This window comes from Paramisgurnus dabryanus, chromosome 9 (assembly GCF_030506205.2).
Source record: "Paramisgurnus dabryanus chromosome 9, PD_genome_1.1, whole genome shotgun sequence".
Taxonomy (NCBI): domain Eukaryota; kingdom Metazoa; phylum Chordata; class Actinopteri; order Cypriniformes; family Cobitidae; genus Paramisgurnus; species Paramisgurnus dabryanus.
This window is the reverse complement of record NC_133345.1, coordinates 27,266,851-27,286,357: the sequence shown is the minus strand read 5'-3', so window position 1 is coordinate 27,286,357 and position 19,507 is coordinate 27,266,851. Positions and strand designations below refer to the sequence as shown.

At 37.4% G+C, this 19,507-nt stretch overlaps 2 protein-coding genes across 4 annotated transcripts; one reads left to right on the top strand and one right to left on the bottom strand.

Annotated features, from left to right (window-relative positions):
- Window positions 1–4,066: 4,066 nt before the first annotated feature.
- Window positions 4,067–8,666, bottom strand: tmem263 (transmembrane protein 263). Its single transcript, XM_065283405.2, has 3 exons — window positions 8,406–8,666; window positions 7,071–7,141; window positions 4,067–5,527 (listed from the first exon to the last, which is right to left on the bottom strand). The coding sequence occupies exons 2-3, from the start codon at window positions 7,132–7,134 to the stop codon at window positions 5,229–5,231; spliced, it is 363 nt and encodes a 120-aa protein (XP_065139477.1). The 5' UTR covers window positions 7,135–7,141; window positions 8,406–8,666; the 3' UTR covers window positions 4,067–5,228.
- LOC135769498 (NAD-dependent protein deacetylase sirtuin-3) lies at window positions 7,233–19,214 on the top strand. 3 transcript variants are annotated; one of them, XM_065278836.2, is made up of 7 exons: window positions 7,233–8,239; window positions 14,749–14,923; window positions 15,012–15,197; window positions 15,279–15,511; window positions 15,597–15,697; window positions 15,892–16,053; window positions 16,877–19,214. In XM_065278836.2, the coding sequence occupies exons 1-7, from the start codon at window positions 8,155–8,157 to the stop codon at window positions 17,180–17,182; spliced, it is 1,248 nt and encodes a 415-aa protein (XP_065134908.2). In that variant the 5' UTR covers window positions 7,233–8,154; the 3' UTR covers window positions 17,183–19,214. The 3 variants fall into 3 exon arrangements, with proteins under 3 accessions (XP_065134908.2, XP_065134909.2, XP_065134910.2); XM_065278837.2 differs by lacking the exon at window positions 7,233–8,239 and adding an exon at window positions 9,944–10,131; XM_065278838.2 differs by lacking the exon at window positions 7,233–8,239 and adding an exon at window positions 13,307–14,618.
- The last annotated feature ends 293 nt before the right edge of the window (window positions 19,215–19,507 follow it).

Genomic DNA, 19,507 nt, shown 5'->3' with positions numbered 1-19,507 from the left:
CCCCAGTAGAAGTGGGTATACTCTTAATTTATGCCCCCAGTAGAAGTGGGTATACCCCATGCCATCAAGAGGTGGGTATACTCCGTATACCTGCGTACCTGCAATACACCACTGGATCTGCCAGTCGGGCTGCAGCAGAGAAACGGTTTAATCATTTATTCACGAGATCTTATCACGGTTTATATATGTGCAATGCTGCTAGCCATTTTGGTGGCCTAACCATAATTTCTTTATGATTTTAAACATACAGACAGTTTGCCAGTCTTTTATATACTGTCAAAGTTCGTCAGGGGCTGCGCAAATTGCGCAATCCAACGGACCATTGGGCTTGATGGGATATCGAGTTATGCATGTTTTAATAATACTAGAATAATAACGGCATTATAATGATTATTGATTTTTCAAAAGGCTATTTTTGGTCCCCCTTCAGCCAGTCGGTGTCTTCCCGAAAATTAACCATGGTTTTACGCTACCCGGGTTGCTACTACAGTTAAAAAAAATGGTTAGTGTAGTAAAACCATGGTTTTGCTTACAGTTAATTTTTCGTAAGGGTTACGCACAGCGAGTGGTGCATTGGTGGGAGTGGCGGCACTGAATATTAATTATTATTTCGGTCTGTATCGGTTATTTCGAAGCTGTGTTGCTTTGCTCTTTATTGATATTTTTAATAACGCTTTATCCATCAACATTTATTTAGATGTTAATCATCCATCCATTCATTTTTTTATTTTAATAATATTTTTTTCGGTTTTATTACCGGTGAAATATTACAGTAAGCCAGAACACGGGCCAAGCGGGGCTCTAGCCCACCACGCGCTGTGCGTAACCCTTACGAAAAATTAACTATAAGCAAAACCATAGTTTTACTGTAGTAAAACCATGGTTAATTTTCGGAAAGACAATGGAAGACACCGACTGGCTGAAGGGGGACCAAAAATAGCCTTTTGAAAAATCAATAATCATTATAATGCCGTTATTATTCTATTAAAACATGCATAACTCGATATCCCATCAAGCCCAGTGGTCCGTTGGATTGCGCAATTTGCGCTGCCCCTGACGAACTTTGACAGTATATAAAAGACTGGCAAACTGTTTAAAATCATAAAGAAATTATGGTTAGGCCACCAAAATGGCTAGCAGCATTGCACACATATTAACCGTGATAAGATCTCGTGAATAAATGTTGATTAAACAGTTTCTCCGCTGCAGCCCGACTGGCAGAAAGAATCGTGCTATTGCACGAAAGATGCATCCAATTGAAATGCATTAGTTTAAAAAACGTGCTGCAATTACGAAAATAACGAAATAAACGTGCCACTCCCACGAATAAATAGATTAAATTACGTGACCAAATCACGAACTGCCGTGAGACTGGGTTGGATGTACACAAGACGGAGATTATCATAATTCCTCCCGCTTCAGACTCACAGCCTGTAAGTTAACTCCTGTTAGCATTGCATTGTGAGCAAATCTTTTAAACATGGTAAGGAGCATCAGGCCAATCACAACATACAGATTAGCTGGCCAATCAGGGATGCAGTGCTTTTCAAATCAATGAGTTTTGTAAAAAAAATTCAGCAAGAGAGGGAAATCTGTGGCTAGAAAAAAGTACGATATGTGTTTTTTTAACCATAACCACGCAAACACATTGTATAATGCCAAATATACAAAATAACATTGAGTACGTTTACATGCACAGAATAAGCGGATAACTATCAAAAATCTGCTTTATTACAGAAAACTGTTTTCATGCGTTTACATGCAAATCAATAAGCCGGCTATGCAGACAAATGCGTTTACATGGGACTTGGAGAATTATCAGTTTTCTCGCAGGCAGTGACGTCACCACCTATAGTACATAATAGTCGTTCAAAAAGTCAACGGCATATCTGTCTTAAGCTGTACTGTTGTATCTCTTCTCGTGTGTGCAGAACCTGTTGTTGAGCGGAGACTTTAATGCGTTACTTTGTGCTTACTTCCGCGTGTGACGTTTATCTTTCATACGCGGAGACATGCGCACATGGACAAAACCGTGAGAAAGCCGGTTAAGGTGTTTACATGCCACGCGAAATTGGCGTAATGAGCAAAAAACTACCTGTGCCGATCGGTTTTTGCTTACGCCGTTTATGAGCTTTCCCCGATTAAAGAAAACCGTTTTACGCGTTTACATGACCCCACTTGTTATCAGTTTATTAAGCATAATCGGCATAAGACTGTGCATGTAAATGCACTCATTGTTTTTACCAATGAAATAGGTGCCCTTTAATCGTTTTAATTTATTTTTGATGTGTTGGTAAAGGTTTCATCTGCTGCGACTGACAGAATACCCAGACAAAGTAAATGTGTTGTGCGTGAACGCGTTCATATTTTGTGCGAACGTGAACTAGACGTTACTTTGTTCAATGGGCTGCCAGATTTCTATAGAGATTTCTAGGCAAAAACATACTGTAAACAGGCCTTAATATGTAGCGGAAAATACACCCAATCTGGCAACACCAGCCACCAGCAGTCATTGGCCATTTCTCAATCGGCAGGCTGCTGCTTTCGGAGGTTGCATTCGTAGGCTGCATACGTCATCAATATTGTCTTATTTCAGAATATAAACAATTAAAATATGAAAGTTATTCTTTGTTAATCGTAAATTGTTGTAATACGCTTATGACTTGCAAATGTAATGCTCAGTTAACTTAAATAAACCAGGCTTGATGACGTATGCAGCCTTTCTCAATCTGAAAGCTATGGTTGAAGGCTCTGTTACTTGCGCATTGGTCCGCAACGCAAGCCTCCGCGAATTGCGCTTGCGTCTCCCTGTTTGTTGAGACGCGCACGCGATCCGCAGAGACTCACATTTGCAGACCAAAGTGCGAATAACAGAGCCTGAAATCGTAAATTTTTGTGCAAACTTTGTCCACTGACTTTCATAAAGAAAATCCGCACTTTAGTCACATCCACAGCAAACCTGAAACGGCACACTGAACTGAAAGCACAGGCCTAACCTTTCAAGGTATGTGCAAGCAAATAAAAATAAAGTCAAACTCAAGACAGATCGTCAACCCAAATATCATTAACTGCATATAATAGTGGGTACGTTGTCATCTCCCAGCCGTCGCTGGAGAGTTAAAACTGATAAAATAATTGCCGGCTGTGGTTCTATATAGGCTGTGGCAATAAAAGCTTGCTGCAACATATGGAAAAAAGAACTGAACTAGTTCATTTTTGGAACTGTGAACTTCGTTCAAAAAGTTTGAAGTATGAACTATGAAGTGAACTAGTTCATTTTAAAATTTGTGAACTGAACTTTGAACTAGTTCATGTAGAAAGTGAACTTTCCCAACACTGATCGTTAACATGTACTAATTCACACTTACACACCAAAGGAAATGTAAAAATGTTAATCGGACAATAGGTGCTCTTTAATCAATGGTGTTACTTTTATCATTTACTAATACATTTTTGGCATTAACTAACATCAAAGTCCTTGTAAAGTCTGATATTAAATGTCTTCTCAGTTTGTTTGGGGGCTAAACCACGGCAACTTATGGGAAAGCTGCCATCTCTCTCAACTTTCAAATACTGCTACAACCTGATCTCACGAGAATTGGTACATATTTTACCAGTTGGCTAATCGTATGAATTAGTATGAAGTTAATTGTGCAAAAATTTACAATTATAAAAAAAAAACCAATAACAAATGCCGACCCCTAACCCCAACGTCACAGGGGTCAAGGGAAAAAGTATAAAAAAAATGTACGAATGTAGTCGTACAAATGAATACAAATTAGACATCTCATAAAATACATACAAATTTCTAACATTTATAATGTGTTTAGAAAGAATTCTCTGAAATGACTTTACACAGACTATAACAAATATTAATAAAGTAAATCCTGAAAGACTATATTATTAATCATTGTTTGTTCATGTTAGCTAATTAACAGTATATAACCTTATTGTATTTTTATTTTTTTATTTTTATTTTTTTATATAACCTTATTGTAAAGTGTAACCCTAAAGGCTGGATGTGTGTGCATTGTTAAAAAGGGATTTCATTCAAATCCTACCAATATTTGCTATGAGCCACTTTGATATTACTTTATTTAAATCTTTCGAATTCACATTATACAACAAAATATGGAACGCTTCAAATCACCCTGAAAACAAACAAAAAATAAATTGATACATCTAAAAAGAGAGAATATATAGAATACCATAATGAATATAATAAAGTAATGCTAACAAAAAACAAACCTTAAACAAACACACTAAACATTTTTCCATCCTATTTCTTTTTTTTTGGTAAGGAAAAACAACAAATACTCGATAGACGAAAATACTGTAATGTATTTTGCCACCTTGTGTGGTTCTTTTTTGGCCCATAAAAAGATTCACGTTAAAGAGTTTTAAAAAAGCAAAGGACAGTGAACAAACATGATAGAGAGGAAAAAAATAAGAAAAACACAAGAGAAATTCTCACAGGGTAATTGAAAACAGATGTAGATGGTATAAGCACCAAAACTTCTGTTTTGATGCCGATTGTCAATTTGCACACGGACGCACTTTTCCCTAAATCCCTAAAGTATATCAGCATTCAGATTTATGGTCCTCAACTTCAGAGCCCTTTTAATACAGCACAGTAAACACAGCGTGTGTGTGCTTGTGGTTTCTCCGTTTTGCAAAGGATGAAGAGCGATCGGTGGGATACGAGAGGGCAGCACGGATCAGCGCGGACCCCAAAGGCACAAAGTAAGTAATCTCACGAACAATCAATCAGACAGATGGAGTGTCACCATCAGCACCCCACGGCCTGTGATTTTCTCTTACAGAACCTTGAGGGACACTTGACTGATCTTCATCTTAATCCAACAACTGGCTTGCAGGAGTCCGAGCGCATGGTGCGCGTTTGAAACGTGTGCGAAATCTTTGTCTGTCTCTGCGGTCACAGGCACAAAGCTTAAACTGATGTGCCTTTGTAAAACAGTAACGGAACATTTAAAGGTCCACATGTACACTCATTGAAATGTAATACTTCAGACATAAACAATTTTGGCATAACGCATAATTTCATATTCCTATAACAAAGGTTCTCATGTCAAGCAAGCCCCCAGTTTACGAATGTCATCTTGATGGTCCGGTCAGGCAGACGAAATATGGTCTTGCAAACTCCACAATCAACTCACGTAAGAGTCAAACGAGAAGACACAATGCAGAAGTACCTTCAGGCAGAAGGTTCAATCAGATTTATCCTTCTTTTTACCTCCACCAATAGGAACTTTGCTGACGACGGCAGAGCCGACTGCGCTCACGCCGCCGGCCACGGCACACACGCCTCCCTTCACGAGCCCCACCCCCATCGCTGGCACAGACGCCACGGAGGTAACGGCGGTCTTCGTGAGGTCGAAGCTTTTTCCTCCAACCCAGGCAACTCCACCCACTGTGGCCCCAACAGCCCCCTTTGTGACACTGAACAGACCACCAGCCACCCTGGAGAACATGCCAGGCTGAGGCTGGGGATGGTCTTTATTGGCATCTACAGTAAATAAAATTAGAGAGATACAATAATGAAACAAGTTAGACTTCCAAAATCACTGTAATGCGAGGTGGTTGTTGTGAATGCGCAAAAAAAAAACCATTTATACTTTAAAATACTGAAATAACTGACTGTCACTAGAGTATTTGGTATAATAATGCATTATGTCATTTTTTGGAAAATATTTATGGTAATACATAAAGGGGCGGTTTCGCAGACAGGGTTTAGATTAATCCAGGACTGAGCCTTAGTTATATTAGGACATTTAAGTAGCATTTACAAACCAAAAACAATACTGGTGTGCATCTTGATACAAAACTATTTAAGTACAAAGTCTTAAGGCAGCTCAAACATGCATTTTAGTTTGGGACTAGGAAAAGCCCTGTCTGCAGAACAACCCCAAAATCTTTGACGCATAATTGCATGCTAAAATTTGATTATACAACAAAATATAATGTAATATAATGTGTTCCTGTAAAGCATAGTGTTAATCCGAAGGTATACTAGGGACGTCCGCGTATGCGCCTCGTCCGCATGACGTCATTTTCGCAAGCAGCCCAAAATTTGAGACCGCGCGGACAGTGCGGTACAACAGCGCATGCGCGTGGAAATATTTAGACAGGACACTCCACTACAAACAATTATATAAGGAAATAGACAGCATTTGCACACACACTATCGTTTTTCGTCTTTAATTTTTACTTTTATGTCTTAATGTACTGTAAATGCCCCCAAATCAGTGCTGCCCTGACGGCCTGGTAGAGTAATAATTTGAATAAGAAATAATTTGTATTGCGTATTGTGTCGAATGCGGCCATCTGCGTGTAGCCGTGGGGATTATACTTGGAAAGCTGCGCGGACGCGTGCGAGCCGGACGCGGAAAAAAGGTAGACCCCGGCCTTTAGATCATTGTGTTAGCAGTGCAAAAGATCACAGGTTTGAACCCAGGTAACACACATACAGATAAAAATTTATACCTTGTACACTGTAAATCGCTTTAGATAAAAGTGTCTGCCAAGTGCATAAATGTGAATATCAAACTAACAAAAAAAATTTTTTTGCAATTAATTTTGTTAACAACCTTATTATATCTGATGGAATTGAAATCCAGTTTTACACATGGTCTGTAAAAGAATATTTGCAAGTGTAGGTAAGCAGCAACTATGGCAATTCATGCATTTGGTAGATGCATTTATCCAAAGCTTACAGTACATGAAAGCTATTCATTTTTATCAGTATGCATGTTCCATGGGAATCAAACTCATGAAACATTCAGAAACTTCTTGGGGCCATTTTGCATTCCAAAACACATTTATTTTAACCTCAAAATGTAATGCAACTCTTCTAAGCATTGAAAATGACACCGGAAACAGTTGGCATTAGTGCCGGTCTTATATTGTGCAAGAGCACCACTATGTGGCACAGTGTGTTATCATTGTCTAAAGTACAGTAAGGAAAACAAAGATGACCTATGTGAAATAGTAGTATAAAAATATGGTTAGTCACTCTCACAATGCCACAATTACAGCATAGTTTACAATACCTGCTGGTGGTTCATCATTCATGTATGCCGGCACATCGTTCCTTTGCTGGTCCGTTTCACTCATTTTCACTCTAAAAACACAAAAATGAGGCTGTTAGAAAACCCACTTTAATTTTCCACAGGAGACATTTTAACCTGTCTTACAAGTATCAAGCGATTGGGTGGTACTGTACCAGCTGGTAAACACAAGCTGAGAAATTGAAATTACAATTGTGGGCTTTAACCAAACAAACATCTGCATAAAACAAGGCAGACCAGTTTACTCTACAAACACAGCCTGCAACACCCTGTCAACATTGCAGCAAACTTTGTAAACAGGTGGAGTAAAGTATTTAAAGACATGCAAGGTTTATGAATGATATAAAGCAATATTATATAACTATTAAAGATGAAGCTATGCAGTAATCCTCATTAACAAAGTATTATTCATACAGTGAACACTGCTGAATAAAGCAATACAAATCTTATTGGTTTGCACTAAAAATTTTAATCATCAAACCATTACAAAATTGCTTTAAATTGTGTCTTTTAGGTCTTATTCCAGTAGGACTCAATGGTGCTTGTATAGTTCCCATCCACCAGATAGCATCTCACCAATAGAGCCCAGCACATTACAGTATAGGCCCATAGAGAGTTACCAATGAAACCAATACAATTATCATTAACCATTAAATCCCTGTTTTTGTGATGGTTTCTGACGTTTTCCAAACAGGTAAAAAAACATTAGGAATGTATAGAAATGACCGTTCAGATAAAATACATCAGATCAGGCAGCATATTAATGCGTGTACAGTTACACGTAAGCAATTCATGACGTTTACAACATTCAGATAATACTGTATCATTATAATATGTCTGGCCTAAATCGACTCTAAAGCCTGTGATTATGAACAGGTCTGACGTGGCGCTCGTGCCTGGGAGTTTACAATAATAATCTGTGTGAAGACGAACTTTACTATTTTTCTTTGTTCACGAACATGTTCAGTTTTAGGTGATACACGAGTCAAAAACAGATGTTTGCATGAAATTAGGTTCTGTCCAAATATGAAGAAAACACACAGGGGAGATGAAAGATCTTTGAAAGATGCAAAAACACAATCGAAGAAATATGAATCTGATGACGACAAAAAGACGGCAGCAATCATCAAACGACAGTTACATGACTTTAGGTGAGAGACGATCGGCATGATTAGACAATACAACCATTATGTTGACGATGAAACTTTAGTGCAACACACAATATTATTACAATAAAGTTATATAAAGCGACATCTTAAAAACATGCAGCACGAAACCGTCGCCAGTTCTTTGTATTAGTAATTTAGATATACTTACTGTTAGAAGTTTACGCTGCTAACTTCAGGTCGATTTGGAAACTTCTGTCTCCACCCCTTATTTGTTTCAGAGCAAAAAGTAAAAAATATATGCTGTTCCGTTAGGCGATTTTATAAGAGACACGCTAAAGTGACAATAATTTTGCGACTTGACAAGACTTTAAAACCCTATCTTTTGCATACTGTGTACGTGGCGTCCCAGTTTGCTGTTTTTAACCACGTACCAATGTGGACACATTGGAGAGGAAGTGACGTTTCTTACCTCTCTGGAGTGTGAAATGACTTCACATGATATGAGTGATGAAAAATGAAGAGACTGTTGGGTGCATATGTGCTCTCTGTATGTCCACCTGGTTTGGCTTTGGTCTTTATTCGACTTATTTGAGAACTGATAAGGGACAAAGATCAATGAACCTGTAAAAACATACACTCCACAGTGTTTCTTTTAAAAAAATAATTGATTCAAAAGTCATGTGCTTGAAAGTGTTTTTGTAATAATAATTTATTTTATTACGAAAAAAGTTTTATTAAAAAAAAATGTGACCCAGTCTGTGAAAACTAATTTCATTTTTGTTTTCTATAAAATCATCCTACATAATGTAAAGAACATTGTATGAATGAACAAATGCAACCTTGATCTTTAAGGTTATGTCAAAGATTGAAATCAGTGTGAAATCAATGAGTAAAATCAAACTTTGATGCTCCTAATCTCATAATAAGAATATGATATTTTATTCTGGATTTCTCAGACAGTGTCACATGCTTTTGAAATTGAAGACCTGGACCGAGTAATGAATATTATTATTAAGCATTAAGAATAAGAGCTCAGAAACTATGGGAACTTTTTCAGTACTGTTCAAAAGTGTCCCAGGGTGCCATGAGTACATTACTGCAAAATCTGGGGAAAGGGTGGCTATATTTGAAGATGCTAAAATATAACAGTCTTAATTTTGTTTTTGATATTTTTGTGATAACATAATTCCCATAGTTAAATTGTTATTATTACGTGGTTTTACTGAGTCCACTATTTTTTTTAAAGTGTCTTTTAACTTTTTGTAACTTTTAAATGGTAGTGTAACCTGTGCTTGTAAAGGAAAACCTGCAGTGAACGTTTAAACCATTTTACTGTTGAATACATGCAAACACACACAATACACACATACAAATTAGGTAAAGCCCTTTCAGCTTTAAATTGTTTTAAGACCAGGATCTCTTTACAGTCTTTCTATCAACAGGAACAGCTGTAGACATCATACCCAATATACCATCATTTTTATACATTGTAAAGCTATTAAATATTCATTTAAGTATAGTAATTTCAGTGTGTGACAATGAAAACTCACACACATTGTTTTCAATGGTTTGAAACTCTAGATATGTTAGCCAGCTGGTGTTGTTTTAAGGCATTTATCTTCACACGGCACTGCGCAGATGTATCGGCGTATGACATCAAAGTACCGCGAGATTAATTTGTCAAAGCGAGCGCTGTTTCACAGCTGTCGCGTGTGCATTTCCCGCACTTATTTAGAAAATGACGCACTTCCTTTTTTGTTACGCCTCTTGTATATTTCGCGGGAGCTGTTAAGTTCAAACATGAAAACAACAATGCAGTAGAGATCACATAAATACGTAGCAGGCATTAAATCCCGTTTTCAGCACGAGGAACCTGTTCGATTTTATGCTGTAGTTTTAATTTTGACTGTCTTTCCTTAAAACTGTTCAAACAGGTAAGTCACCTATTAATTGTTTATTTGTATACCTTATATAGGTTTTCAGCATTTACATTTTTTGTATGTGCACATTTTATAATTATCAAGCCAAAAATGGTTTATATTTAAAAGAAAACTTAAAAATGAGTAGCCTATATCCATTTTGAGCTCATGTCCAAAAGTGTTGCTTCCTCTCTGGATCTCTTGTTTGAGTGCGGCTTTATCCGAAGCATTTATTCATTTTCTCTTATATCAAAATGTAACATTATTACATCATAATGTCAATGAATGCGCACTTTGTGTCACAAAGTGACATGGGTGATTTAACGGCTTAAGAACACCCCATAGAGTAACTTTTGCATGGTGACGTGTGCTATAATAATGACCTATATTGTTATATAATGTTTATTTCTATTAAAAGCACTATTATGTCAATTTAAATTGATTAATTTACACCTTACAGTCATAATAACAATTTAAGTCATTTATGTTTAGCCTGTTCCTTAAGTAAGTCATCCTAGTAAATGGTTAATATCTGTTTACATGTTTTGTTTCTGCACAGCTTTATTAAGTGAGACTGGCCACTAAGCGGCAGCATTTAACAGCGTCTTGCATTTGGGAAAACTGACTGCAGAACTTGCACAGGGGGCAGCAGACACACAAAACATGGTCGGACACGATGCTAGATCATGTGAACCCTTAATACTTTTATTTTATTAAAGCATCTCCCTATTAGAAACATATATTTGAGTCATCTTTTGGTATTGACACATCTGATGGACATGAACAAACCAACAGTAACTTATCTACCTTCAAGATGCAATTCACTGTTTGCAGTTTTTGTTTGTCTGGTTTGAATATTCAGTGATATTTGTTGAGTATCATGATCACTAATTTTCAGATTTAGTCTATTAAAGCTGCTGTAGAACCATTTATTCTCAATTTGTCAGCAGCGAGAGGACAAAGATGTGTGCTAATATCAACTCATTCCTGCTTTGACTGCCCGTTGCTAGCTGCTTCTCCATGGTTACAGTCACACTACTGGTCATGTTGGTTTTTGCCTATTCTTTGGGCAGAAGTTACTATGATTGGTGAAGTCTCTGTTAGGCAGCAGAAAGCTCATTGCCTGGTGTCTGGCTCACTGGACATGAATTCATTTGTTTGTTTGTTTTTTTTGTTGAAGTGAAAAACATACAAACTAGCAGAATAATCTTGTTTTTAGGGATGCACCAATAGGATTTTTTTGGGCCGATACCGATTTAAACAGACAACTTCTGGCCGATACCGATATTAAACACTTGTATACAATACTTTACAGTTGGTCTATTAGCTAGTTTATTTCTGCATCAAATTATTTTTACTGAACATGGATTGGATCTAATTAACATTCAACTGACCAACATAATAAGAGAGGCACAAATTAAGCTAAAACAAATATAATAAGACGGCATGACAACCTTCAAAGGTGGATTTTGCTATTCAGCATTTCTTTTATTAACAACATTAACTCATTTTTTTACATATAATGGATTTCTTTATGCAATTAATTAATAAACAATCGGTATCGGCCTTTCTCGTGCTATTGCCGATATGCCGATGGTTTAAAATTAATCAAAAATCGGCCGATAAATATCGGCGGCCGATAAATCGGTGCATCACTACTTGTTTTTATTGTTTAATGTTTATTTAAGCACCAAAGTGCAAAATCAGGAATGTGTTGAATGTTCATTGAATGTTGAATGCTCACAAAAAATTATAACACTTTACAATAATGTTAAAGGGGACATATCATAAAAATCTGACTTGTTCCATGTTTAGGTGCTATAATTGGGTCCCCAGTGCTTGTATCAACCCACTAACTTAGTTTTGGTAAACCATTCTCTGCAAGCATGGGAGAAAACGGTTCATTAAAATTTGCCTCCCTTTGTGATGTCAAAGGGGAATCTTCTAATAATAATACCGCCCCTTTAATCTGTACTATGCAACCGTGGCACTGCCATTTAGTGCAGATAGAGAAAAAAATTGAGAGCACAATTGAATTTAAATTTTTAACAAACCACCATAATGGCGATCAGTGCTTGCACTTCATCAGCTCAATTTCATTTTAAAGGACACCCAAAAACAGCACATTTTTGCTCACACCTACAAAGTGTAAATTTTAACATGCTACAGTAAATTATTTATATGGTATTTTGCGCTCCTTAACTAAGCAAGTAAATTTGTTCGTAAAATGTGCGTACGGACGTTTTAACTTACAAATCATGATTCAACAAAAACTTAAATATATTTATGTATGCAAAAACAAACAACTTAAAGCAACACTATGTAGTTTTTTTACCTTTAAATAATGTCTCTAAAATAATTTCAGTTATAGAACAACTCTTAACTGGATGAATTGTACTGTTGCTGCAACCTGAGCAGCCTCCTAGCTGCTACAAGCACACTCTGAAAGTGGCGGTGGAGGGTAGGAAACACAGCCCCGCCCCTCTCCCTGCCTGCAGAAGAGTGTCTGATACCAGGCACTATTGCGCTTTTCAACCACATGGGGGAGCTGTAAGTAATTTTTACATGGAAACTACATAGTGTTGCTTTAAACCACACGTGCGCAATAATCATGAACAAGGAAAAAAATATAAAATATAAAACACAGATATATATTATAGGGTTCTTTTTCCTTGTTCATGATTATTGCGCACGTGTGGTCTAAGTTGTTTTTGTTTTTGCATACATTTAAAATAAATTTTAAAATGAAAGTTTTGTTGAATCCTCATGATTCATAAATCAAAAGATTTTATGAACAAATTTGTGCTTAAGTATCCTTAGTGAATGAGACCCATTGTCTTTTAAAAAAATTTGAAACTTTTTAACTTTGTATAGCACTTCTCCAGTTATTCACTCCAGAAATGGTGGGTTATTTTCAACCCAGCAGTGGGTCATAAAGGGATGAACCCAACCCATTGAGTTGTAATTTAAGCCGAGTTGTTTTAATTCTGGGTTGTTTTAACTATCTAAACATTTTCTTGGTAAATGTAACCCAGTGGCTGGGTTTGTCCCCTTTTGACCCTACACTGGGTTAAAATTATCCAGCTTTTTTAGGGTGTTGCTTCCCTAAGATAAATCATTTACTTCTTTTCCTCACTTCTGTAAGTTAAGTTGCATTGGATGAAAGCATCTGCTAAATGTAAATGTTAAGGACCATTATTATATTAACTTCTATGTCACTATAATCATAATTTATTGTAAGGGCTTCAAGTCACATTCATTTTTTCTTCATTTGTATGTTTTTGGATTTATCTCCTTTCCCATAGTTGTTTGCAGAACAGAATTATTTAACATTATATTACACTTTTTGTTATTCAGGAATCCCGCCAAGTTTTTTCACACTATAAAAGTCTAATTCCCAGAAACAGAGAATGTATTGTAGATTGCGCCATCTGTGTGAAGTCTTATTAAGCTCAACTGTGAAATATTGGATCTGCACAGCAGTCTCTATGCGGGTAACTGAGAGATAAAGGCCGTGACCTCCCACCCCCTGTAGTTTTTAATAGTAAAACAGGATTCGTCCATAAAACCCTACAGAGGTGAAAAAAAGGAGAATCTTATAGTTAGCTTAAGAATAAATGGCTGAACAAAAACAAAACTGCTAATTTTTTAATTCTGACGCTGATGAGTTGAATTACCTCATATGCCGTTAATAGTTATGCAGGCGTCTTAATTTGTCATTTACATACAGGATAATATCTCTTAGCATGTTGCCCGAATTTGTTCACGTTCATCCATTCTCCCGGCAGATGTGTTTATCACTGTACTGAACCAAACAAGACCCATTGTAATTGTGAATACGATAACAGACCCCCTTTTGGGGCGTGATAAGGTGCGTGGTTTGAAAAGCCCGTCTTATCGCATTTGTATGCCGTGACGCAGTCCTTGTTTTATTGGATGTATCTCTTTGTATCCACTCTATTCTCTCTCTCTTCCTTTTTCTCTTTCTCCTCGTCGTCCGTCATTCATCCCGAGATGTCAGACGTTGAAGAAATACCTCCTTACGGCTCCAGGCATCTTCCTTTTTTCCACCAACTCTCTTTATTGGATTCCACCTCTGGATCATCCGTCTCCGTTCACGCTCCACTTTTTTTAGTCTAAATGGCCGCCTCCTTTCTTCTCCAGCTGGGTTTGTTGACACACAGTCAATCCTGGACACTTTCACCCCCCTTTTAACTGCCCCTCTTGTACCCGTTCCCCTTCCCTGAGCCATAAAGCTGCCACAGCTGTGGGCTGTTGAACGAAAGTGGAGGGGGGGACATTAAATATATTACAACCATTAGCTTTGTTGGGGCCTGACGGTTTTAATACATCGAAGCTTTTTACGTCAACCAAAGGGAGGACACAAAAGAGCTCTGCTGTGTTTTAATTACATTTTAAATATAGCAATGAAAGCCGTGACTGGACCTTATAATGTGGAATCCCAAAGATAAAGGAAAACAAAGAGCAAATCATAGAGAATGGTACCAATACTTCATCTATTTATGAAAATGTGTCATTTCAAACTGGCATGATATTTTCTTTTGGCTCGAAGATGTCAATACTGTTCTTTTTTCATGTAAATGTGGTTCTAAATGAAATGTACCTTTGCAGGGATCAACATGAGCAAGGCGAAGTCGAGAAGGGTCATTCAGCCAAACGTCACCAGGGTGACTCGCAGTGCCATTGCCAATCCTCAGATGGACACCCCACACATTAAACCTTCTGCTTCAGGACTGGTCAACGATCTCAGCCTCATGACAGTGAGTGAACAGCAGACCTCTACACGGTGAGATTGTACAATAATATCATTTTAATTTGTTTAGTGCTTTTCAAAATAAGATTTTCTCGAAACGTTGTTCCTTTTGTTTCTTCAGGAAAGGGAAGTCCTCAAAGGTCTGTAATGCACCTCACAGCACTAAGCCAGCTCTCTCTCCAACACCTGTCGGCCCACATGGAGCTCTGGGGACGATAGGCAGGTTGATGAAACTCGGCCGTGTGCGAAACATTGTGGTGGTTGCCGGTGCAGGTATCAGTACAGCCAGTGGAATACCAGACTTCAGGTGAACGCAGCATTTATGACCCTAAATGTATGCACTCTGCTTTGCATTGTCGCGTAACCTGGATAATATTTTGTGCGTTAGGACACCAGGCACAGGTCTTTACGCAAACCTCGCAAAGTATGACATCCCCTACCCAGAGGCGGTCTTCAACATAGACTACTTCTCCGACAACCCTCATCCTTTCTTCTCATTGGCAAAGGATCTGTACCCCGGACACCATCGTCCCAACTACGTCCACTATTTCATCCGTATGCTGCATCAGAAGGGTCTGCTGCTCCGCATGTATACTCAGAACATCGATGGACTTGAAAAGTGTGAGATAAGGACGTCCAGTTACACAGTTATGTTAAGCAAAATCATTTGTGATTTTTAAAGTGGTCCCTTACTGTGTTTCTCTAGTGTGCGGTATCCCAGATGACAAGCTCGTGGAGGCTCATGGGAGTTTTGCGACCGCTGCCTGCCACCTTTGCTATACACCATATCCTGCAGAGGAGGCCAAGGTAATGCAACATGGATATGAAGCATTCCAAGTGGGAATTATTGTAACATGCATAGCAAATACAATCCATGTGTATTAAAACGTAAGGTCTACTGTTGATGAATCAAGCCATGAAATATTTAGCACACCTACACTCTATTGCAAAAAGTTAGCACACACTAGTACAAATATTCTCTTTATCTTTCCTTTCATCAGGAAGCTATAATGAATGGCAACATTCCCATCTGTACGTTTTGTGCTGGAGCTGTCAAACCTAACGTTGTCTTTTTTGGGGAAGATCTGCCAGAAAAGTACTTTCAGCATGCGGAAGATTTCCCAAAAGCAGACCTTCTTATGATCATGGGCACCTCTTTAAAGGTGCGTTTGAGTGGGTTGGTTCACTTAAAATGTAAAGGGACACTCTACTTCTCTTGAAAATATGCTCATTTTCCAGCTCCCCTAGAGTAAAACATCTGATTTTTATCGTTTTGGAATCCATTCAGCTAATCTCCGGGTCTGGCGTTAACACTTTTAGCATAGCTTAGCATAATCCATTGAATCTGATTAGACCATTAGCATTGTGCTCAAAAATGACCAAATAGTTTCAATATTTTTCCTATTTAAAACTTGACTCTTCTGTAGTTACATCGTGCACTTAGACCAATGGAAAATTAAAAGTTAATTATAGGCAGATATGGCTAGGAACTATACTCTCATTCTGGCGTAATAATCAAGGACTTTGCTGCTGTAACATAGCTGCAGGAGGCGCAATGATATTACGCAGCAGTTGAAAATAGTCCCCTTAGTAACTTTCAAGAGCTTGGGACTATTTTCGGGCACAGAGTATAGTTCCTAACCATATCTGCCTAAAAATTCACAACTTTTCATTTTCTGTCTGAGTATATGCAATGCTAATGGTCTAATCGGATTCAATGGATTATGCTAAGCTATGCTAAAAGTGGTACCACCAGACCTGGAGATCAGCTGAATGGATTCCAAAACTGTAAAAATCCATTGTTTAATTGTATGGGAGCTGGAAAATAAACCTTTTTTTCAAAAAAAATGTAGTGTCTTTGCAATATATTGACATCTTATGAAGCGAAATTATCGTTTTTGTGCAAAAATTGGCATTATTTACCATTGACATAAGTGTTGTAAACTATAAATAATATGGTTAAACAGTGTGTTTTTTTTTTGTTAGATCGAGCCATTTGCCAGTCTCATAAACACTGTTAAGTCCACAGTACCTCGTCTGCTGCTGAACCGTGATCCAGTCGGGCCCTTTGAACGGCGGCCCTTGAGGAGGGGTGACTACATGGAGCTAGGAGATCTTGTAGATTCTGTCCAAAAACTTGCTGAGATCCTGGGGTGGCATTCTGAAATCCAACATTTGATGAACTGCCATGAAAACGGGCTGAGTTATAACACTGACCTCAACAGCAGTGAAAACAGTGACTCCTCAGAGACCGACAGCAAGAGCTCAGAGTCATCTGGACCAAGTAACTGATATCATATATACTAATACAATATATCCTGCAAACAGAGTTCAGTACCTACAGTGATATTTATGTAATTCTTTTGTGAATGTCTTAAATGTTCTGTGGTGCGTTTTTATTTTTTTCATCTAGACTGTATATGATGTATATCTGAGGTGGTTAACCAATGGCCAGGTTTGTCTCTAGATCGGGGCTAAGCTGTCTAAAAAATAGTTAAAGGGATAGTTCACCCAAAAATGAAAATTGTCGTCATTGACTCACTCTAATGTTGTTACAAACCTGTTTAAATTTCTTTGTTCTGATGAACACAAAGGAAGATAGTTTGTACAATGTTTGTAACCAAACCGATCATGAGCCCCATTTACTAGGAAAAAAAAAAAAATACTACGCAAATGGTTTGGTTACAAACATTCCTCAAAATATCTTTATTTGTGTTAATCGGAACAAAGAAATTTATACAGGTTTGTAATGACATGAGAGTGAGTAAATAATGACATAATTTTTGGGTCAACTATCCCTTTAAAGATATCTAAATTGTAGTTGCAGCTTTTTTGAATTTAAAACCCACATTTGTGGACATCTTAAGCACTTATATTTTGTCTTTTGAAATACATTCATGTGTATATTGCGTGTTTCAGTAGATCATTTTGAAGACTTTATTCTGCACATCGCTAATGGGACGTTAAAGAATAGTTTTAGGGATTTCGGCCACTTTAATAATGTTCACATTTTATTAGGCCCTTTAAGATATACAAACTCGTAGCACTTAATAAAGCAATATATGATAATCCTTAATTGCTAGATACGCTCATTTAAAAACTTAAGATTTTAATGTATTCAAAGTGAAGGTGACTATGGTTGAAAAGAGGAAATGTGAAAGTGTTACAGATTGGAGATTGAAGTTTATATGTACACTGTTTATATGTACAGTGTACATGTACTGTATGTAATTGTTTGCTCGGGTCATTGGGGAGCTGACCAGTCTTGGCTTAGCCACAGTGAGAAGACAGTGCTTAATTAGCATGAGAGGCGTGACCTCCCAAGTATGCAGTGCCCCTACTGTGTGTTTTCACAGGCAGTGCAGTCTACAAGCGGGACCTCCCACCCCCAAAACTCTAATAAATGTCTTTGCTCGGCAACAATGAACCCCAATATCCTGCTGCTGTGTTTGGAAGAGCGTGTGAGGTTCTGTATATGAGAATGGTTGTAAATGCAATTTTCATTTTGCACAGGATCAGTGAAGTAGGTGGTAATCACACTGTGATCGAATCTGTTTATGTCCTTTAGGGATTCTTATGTGCGTTAACATTTGAATCCATATAGTAATTTTGTATTCCTAGTTTGATATGTTTGCGCTGGTCAGAGTTTCAGTAATGTTTACCAGCTGTCTTTCAAATGTTATTAATAAATAAAGCTTGCATTTTTACTGTGAATGGGACCATCTGGCAGGTCAGCAAAATATGTTCATATAGAAATTAAGTATCTTTTTGTCATTTGTAAATGGTTTTAATATTAAAACGCTATTTTTATGTTTATTACATGTTGTTAGAAATCACAGTATTTAATAAAAGTATATTCAAATGTTATTTCACATTTTGCGTTTTGTCTTGTATACTTTGGACCGCTTGGCTGTAGACAAATACTATTTGACTTGGCACCAATATATCCATACACGAATTTAGGCTTCAATTTTACTTCTATTACTAATTAAGAAATATGGATTGGATTCAATATCTACTGTAATTGTCTTCATACTGAAGTGCCATATTTAATGTAATATGAGACCAGTACTTAAAGGTATATTGTGTAACGTTTAGAGAGATCTTTTGGCAGAAATGCAATATAATATACATAACTATGTAGAGGGTATGCATTGACGTCACTTTTCCACGTGACCACGCCGGAACTCGCCCTGTTGAGTGGCAAAACATTTCACCTGATTGTTTCTGTATATTGTCTATTGTGTTTATTGTATATGTGGATACTGTATGTCTACTTTTTTTGTGTATGTTCTGTACGTTCTTGCAATAAAAAAATAAAAAAAAGTAGATTTTTTTTATTTTTTAAAAAAGTGGCAAAACATTCAACAAAATGGCTGGTTTTCATAGCGGTGGCCGCGGAGATATCAGTATAACGGACAATTATCGGATAAGTGACCTTAGCAACTTGTCAACCCACCTGTGGTCAGTTGGCATGGACGATCCATTTTCTTCTGCTTTCGGTGTTTTTGGCAGTCTATAAAACGATAGCTCCGAATTCTTGTTAAATCTGTACAGCCTATAGCACAACATCTTTTTCAAATTTAGACGCGTTTTCGCTGACTTAACACTGTACAC

Coding starts and splice junctions, on each gene's coding strand:
- LOC135769498 (XM_065278836.2), top strand. CDS start 8,155: ATGCAAAAACACAATCGAAGAAATATGAATCTGATGACGACAAAAAGA. Junction 8,240..14,748: donor CGACAGTTACATGACTTTAG/GTGAGAGACGAT, acceptor GTACCTTTGCAG/GGATCAACATGAGCAAGGCG. Junction 16,054..16,876: donor TCATGGGCACCTCTTTAAAG/GTGCGTTTGAGT, acceptor TTTTTTTGTTAG/ATCGAGCCATTTGCCAGTCT.
- tmem263 (XM_065283405.2), bottom strand. CDS start 7,134: ATGAGTGAAACGGACCAGCAAAGGAACGATGTGCCGGCATACATGAAT. Junction 5,528..7,070: donor GAATGATGAACCACCAGCAG/GTATTGTAAACT, acceptor TATTTACTGTAG/ATGCCAATAAAGACCATCCC.